Here is a 6,239-nt window from a genome sequence, read left to right on the forward strand (position 1 = left end):
CACTCGTCAGAGGTTGACGGGCTTCGTTAAAGCGAGCCGGGGTCCTTTTATGGCGTTATTTAATTAGCCATTCCACAGCAAACTGCCATCCGGCACCACCACTGACCCCCCCCACCGATCCTCTTCTCTTTGCTGAACCCACCACCACCATCTTCATCATCCCCACCTCACCCCCACTTACTGAACATCATCAACACCGCCCCCCCCTCCCCACTGTGCTCACCGGTCCCCTCCTCTCTCCTCTCCTTGTCTTTATCTCCAGTAATTAGCCAGGGGATGGGGGCGTAACCATTGCTAGGTTGCTCGCCAGTATTAGTGCTTGAGACTAAGAGGAAGGGAAGTGTCTCTCCCTGCATGGGGTTTTCTCTCTCAGTCCGGCACCCCAATACCTGTGGAGTAAAACAAAGAAATGGCCGGTTCTACAGTAGCCAGCTCAGCCTTACTGTCCCCGCTGCCCACTGAGCTCTGTCTGCACTGGCACCCTAATCATTAACCAGATTATGACTTTGTGTCTGCTGCATGTTGGAGGGGTCAGCGGAAATGTACTCACAGTATGCAAAAGACTGCTGGCAACTATTTTCAAGTGATTCATGGAGATTGGTTAATGAAGTCTCTTTATCCTGCATACTCAAATTAGATTGATTCAGGTTTACTAGTTCATTTTGGAATAAAAGCTCCAGCATTGGCTTTCAGATCTTTGATCACAAAGCTGGTGAGCAATTTCATTTGAGCTGCACCATAACTATGTATGAGTGCACATTCCTTCCCCATGCACTCAAACATGAGTAGCCAAACAGTGAGAGAGTGTAGGAGCCCCTGTCTGCAGGGCCACACCGTGCTGGATCGACGCCCTCTAGTGACCACTACAAAAGACAAGCACAATGACAAGCCCACATGTAACCCTGGTCAGCCTATCCAAACACAAAATGGGACACACTATTGGGAAACATATAATAAAAGACTGACTTTGATGGCATCATTTTTATTATCCCAATAATATATTTTTTTTTAATGATTTTTTACATTTTAATTATTGATATTTATTGATATTTTTCCAACTGGAGGTCAACCTCATTATTGTTTATTATGCATACAATGTTTGTAACACCAACTTATTAAGGTTAAATACAAATAATTAAATATGTTAATTTTCAATAACTTAAACTTGCCAGCGTTATTTTTGAAGCAGCATTATAAGAAGACAAACATAGTTCAAGCTAAAGTAAGTCCAGCATGGCCTAATGACTGCTTAGCATGGGAAAGGTACCGCTTAGTTATCCATGGCCATTTATAGCCTTAATTACGCGCCTATTTTGTGACCCCTAAGTTCAACGGGCCAATTCCTGTGTAGACCCAAATGCTGACGAACAAAGGTGGAATGTGATGCCCCTTTTCCGTAGACAAGCTACTAAACGTTTCCCATCAATTTCATGGGAAAGTTCAAGCCAAGGAAACTCTTTTAAACGCTCGAGCTGAGTATTGACAGCGTATTGAACCTATTAGTGCATAACAGACAGCCTGCTGATGAAAAGCGCAGGGGAAAAGAGTTGCTATAGCACTTAAAAGTTGGTGTTAGATTTCAAAACCTCAGTAATATAATAACACTGTTGATGTTGTGGAATATTACACTTTAATACGGGTTAAAACTGGTGCTTTAGGACCCAGTTGATCCTTGTGATTGTGGCTGATATTTTCCACGTTGTGAGGGGAGGGGGTGGCCAGGAGGAGGAGGAGGTGGGGGGGGTGGCTGTCAATCATAGTGAAAGTGGCCGGGGTGGGCAGGCCCCTCTGACACTTTGTACCGTCGGAGGGGGATATTTAACTTGGGACTGAGCACCACTCGCTACAGACACACTCACACACAGTGTGCCTAAGCAAAGAAACGCTCCAGCGCCAAGTCTCTCAGACTCCTGAAGTAGGAGCGACTCAGTTGGAGCTTCTGTAGTTATCAAAGGAGGAGAGACGCTCCCTCAGGAATTGACCGCTTGCATCGACCGGGCAAAAAGGCTCCAGGTTTTTGGACTGTCTCGTTATGCAGCGATTTTGGGATCTGGAGCTTTTCTGAAGGGATTCAGCAATGCCACAGTGAAAGGAACTCTGAACTCACAACGTTTACTGGCTTTCTGCAGTTTGCATTTGATATGCACTGACACGCTGCTTTTTTCAGCGTCTCTTTTTCTGTGGGAATACACCAGACTGTTATGTTAGTAACTGCTCTGCGATTTGGAACATCCTCTGGAAAGATACTTGGCTGTTATTTCATAAATTGAGATTGCATCCCACTGCTACGCATTTTTCTCCAAGTGTTTGGACATTTTCAGAGAGGTGCACAGATCCACGGCTGGAATACCACAGGGCTGCACACAGCGTTTCCTCAGTGTATGGATTGTGCGCGCTGGGACCTTGTCAAACCTGAGAGCGTCAGGCGACGTTAAGAGAAGCCACGTTTATAAAAGCCGTGCGTAAAAATAACATTGGCCAAGGCAGCCCTCATTGCCGGGCTCGTGACATTTAAAACTCGGTGAAGTACTCTTTTGTGCGACCCTTCTCTCCCGGGACGCTGCGGATCTATTCTGTCTCTTTAGAAAACACTTCATCCCATGCAGCTCTCGCCTCGGCCGCTGTCATCCAGTGCAGACAGTTCGTCGTGGCTTCGAGTCCCCGGGGTAACCATGACAACCGAAAGAAACCCAAAGTGAATCCAAGGGAGCGGGGTGAGGCTGGAGAGAGCGTGAAAAGAGTTTTTCCCATTTAGATTTTTTGTTGTGTTTAGACTAAACACTTCTTTGCAGAGCTTGGCGCTGCACAGTTGCATCAGCGGGCAAATTGCAAAGTTGAAGGAGCCCTAAAAAGAAAACGCTCCATGTCATTCAAACCCGACGTGGTCTATTAAAAGTATCGCCTTGCCGGTGACTGAACTTCTACTATTTATGACGCCCCTGGCTTGTCATTGCAGAAAACACAGTGACCGGGAAAATATTTGACTTTAATCTACGCGAGAAGAACCGGTGTGTAAAACCAGAGGAATAATGGGCCTCTCACACACGCTGCTCGTGTACGTGCTGGTGTGCGTCCACCTTGGAGTTTCACAGCATTTCCTTCGCCTCCGTCCATCGCCCAGTGATCACCTCCCAGTGCCCGACCTCAAAGAGGACCCCGACCCGGAGTATGACCCCCGGGAGCAGGACTTGGTGGAGAGGACTCTGCGGAAAAAGCTCGGCAGTAACTTTGACCCCAACTTCATGTCGATCACCTCGCCCATGGTAAACATCTCCACGACAGACGTGCAGGGGAAGCTGCCGGGGTCCATGCCTCCCGAGATTAAAAACATTGACCTCACGAGGACCCCCTATGGAAAGAGGGTTAAAGTGGGCAAGAAAGCCCGTAGGAAATTTCTGCAGTGGCTGTGGACCTATACGCACTGCCCAGTGGTGCACACCTGGAAGGATTTGGGCGTGAGGTTCTGGCCACGTTACATCAAGGAGGGAAACTGTTTCTCTGAGCGCTCGTGCTCCTTCCCCGAGGGGATGTCTTGCAAACCCGTCAGGTCAATCAACAAGATTTTCCTCCGGTGGTATTGTCAAGGGTTTCTAAGACAGAAATACTGTACGTGGATACAGGTGCAATACCCAATCATCTCAGAGTGCAAGTGTTCGTGCTGATTCTTTCTAAGGAAGGAGTGGTGGTCGAGGGGGAGTGGACTGGAAATACGGTTTCTATTGCACTGTTAACTCTCTACAGAGGTGGGCACCATAGCAGATCTATTTTTTTATATAGCATTTTAAGTGAAATACCAACATTGTACATATTTAAGAAAAATGCAGCTATTTTTTCTAATTGAACCAGGACCATATTTTATTCTCAACCCTGAAACGTGTTTTTTGGGGGAACACGAGCACTTCATAAGGAAGAGCTTTTTTTGATATTTTTTATGAGACATTGAAGATGCAATGCATATGCTACACTTCTCCAAGAGGTGAACTTTTTTCTTCAACTGAACATTGATGCTGACTGTTATTTCACTGCAATGCTGCCTAGAGTTTTTGTATAATATTAATATCAATAATAATTAAATTGTAAAAAAAAAAGAAAAAGTTGAGGTTAAAGATATATATTAAGGCGTGAACTCAGCTTTTTTTGGAATACATAGTATTGTAGAAATAAACAAATCTGTATGTTTTATTTATTATTTTAACGATTGTGAGTATAGAGCATAAGGAAAGAGAATAGCAGAGTATACCAGAAAAAATATGGGAGATGTCTACTTGAATATTTCTAAAAATAAAAAAAAATCAATAAAATCAATACAAAAGTAAAACATATCGGTGTACATGTTATGTTTACACGTTTTAGCAATAAAGTCTACCTTTTCAACGTGTATTAGTGTCAAGCCATGTTGCTTACAGTGTCTATATCAAGGGGGGCGTGTACACTGTAAAAAAATGTCATCTGAACATGTTGTCTTATTTAATCTTAAAAATATGTCCTTGCATGAAAAGTTTGCTGGTGGTTTACACTTGTTTCCAAATGAGTTATCTATACATAAGTGTCATTTCCTTTAGAAAAACGAGTGAAACAAGTGAAAATGATCCACATTTGATGAGAAATTTCGTTCAAGACTGACATTTTTTGCAGTGTCGGGGCTCCGAAGTGGAGTGGAGTTACTAACTGCACAGTAAGTCCGAGCTTCAGTGACTCTGTGTGGACTGCCTGACGCTCCACGCCGTCACAGTGATTTTAGAAAGAGCTGATTTACTACGCTGTGTAATGCGCAACACATACCCCAAGCGCCTCCACAGAACTGGCATTCATTTGTCTCAGCCAGAGAGAGAGAGGGAGAGGGGAGGCCACACATTCATCTCCCCCTGTCTACGCACATGCTCGTTTCAGGGCTCCGAGGTGTTAACATAATGGGTAAAATATGATTCAGACATTTCAAACAGTGTCAGATGATGAAATGGCGAGCGTGTATGCAAGAGCCAGGGGCGTCTGGGGTCTGTGCTTTTCACTCTGGAAGCTCCACACAAGTTCCACTGAGGTATTTGTATAGAGGTGGACTGCAGCAGACCGGCGCCTATTCAAGTCTGACCGCCCTGGAGAGAAAAAAAAAACACAAAGCCCATAAAACAATGGTCAACTGTTTTTGACGTTAGCAGACTATTAATTGGAGAGCCGGGGCACGCTGTCTGCAACTTAAAGAGATATGGCCAATTAAACGCGCTGCAGACGCGCAAGGAAATTAACTATGAAATCAAAGCGAGGAGTAATTTTCTGTAAGTAGGGGGTTTATGGTGTTTATATTATTCTTTAAATGCAATCAACGACTTAAACAGAGCTATGACTAAACGTCTGAGAGCTAAAAGCAGCTTTCCACTGAGCGCATCTTGTGTGCGTTACAGTGATTTGTGTTTTTGCGGGCAGAGTTGGATTTGACACTTGCCGCCCGGTTATTGTGACAGAACCACTGAGGGGATTTGGTAAGCAGAGGAGAAGAACGGCAGCATGCCAGCGGAGGGAAGGAGCAGGAGGGGGGGCTGCTTTCCTTACTGTCAGCTTCTTTCTTGATGATGTCTCGGGGTTTTTAGAAACTGCGTCTCTGACTCGACGGCGCCACTCAGCCGCCCCCTCTCGACTGCGCAGAATGAGGCACTTTGGGAAACAGTAACCCTTTCAGGCTCTGCCCGGAGAGTATTTTAGAAGCGTGTGAAAGGCAATACGCCGCCCTGGCTCCAGCCAGTTAGGTGCGCACCTTTTAGAAGCAGACCCTGCCAGCCAGTCAGATCAGTGCTTCTCAAAGTGGGGTCCGGGGACCTCCAGGTGGTCCTTCTGGGGAGTCCAGGGGGTCCTCAGTAAAATGATGAATCTATATAATATCAGCAAAGCATTTCAATTACTATAAATAACAGTTTTGGGATGCATTATTTGACCCACTCCAATCCTCATTACTGTATATGCCAGATATAAGAAATAATGATATTCCCAGTACCTGCACAAACATGTGATTACATTTGTATCCTTTCAAAATAAAATAAAATGTTGTATGTATGATCAGGACACATGTTAAAACAGATATTCTGGGGTTATTTTTTAAATGTATCACTGTCCTGTTGGTATTATCTGATTAGAAAAGCACATTTATTCTCACCCTGCATGCTTCTGCTCAAAATCCATGTTCAGTTTCAAACCCAATACACCCACTAAATGAATCCAAGAAATAGAAACCTTTTGAGTGCAGAGTT

The 6,239-nt window shown here is 44.7% G+C and overlaps 1 protein-coding gene across 1 annotated transcript; it reads left to right on the forward strand.

Moving 5' to 3' along the window:
• The first annotated feature begins 1,838 nt into the window (after positions 1–1,838).
• Positions 1,839–4,320, forward strand: nog2 (noggin 2). The gene has a single exon (XM_034214795.1). The coding sequence runs from the start codon at positions 3,030–3,032 to the stop codon at positions 3,660–3,662; it is 633 nt and encodes a 210-aa protein (XP_034070686.1). The 5' UTR covers positions 1,839–3,029; the 3' UTR covers positions 3,663–4,320.
• Positions 4,321–6,239: the final 1,919 nt, after the last annotated feature.

The sequence above is a fragment of the Gymnodraco acuticeps genome, unplaced genomic scaffold (genome assembly GCF_902827175.1).
Source record: "Gymnodraco acuticeps unplaced genomic scaffold, fGymAcu1.1, whole genome shotgun sequence".
Classification (NCBI taxonomy): domain Eukaryota; kingdom Metazoa; phylum Chordata; class Actinopteri; order Perciformes; family Bathydraconidae; genus Gymnodraco; species Gymnodraco acuticeps.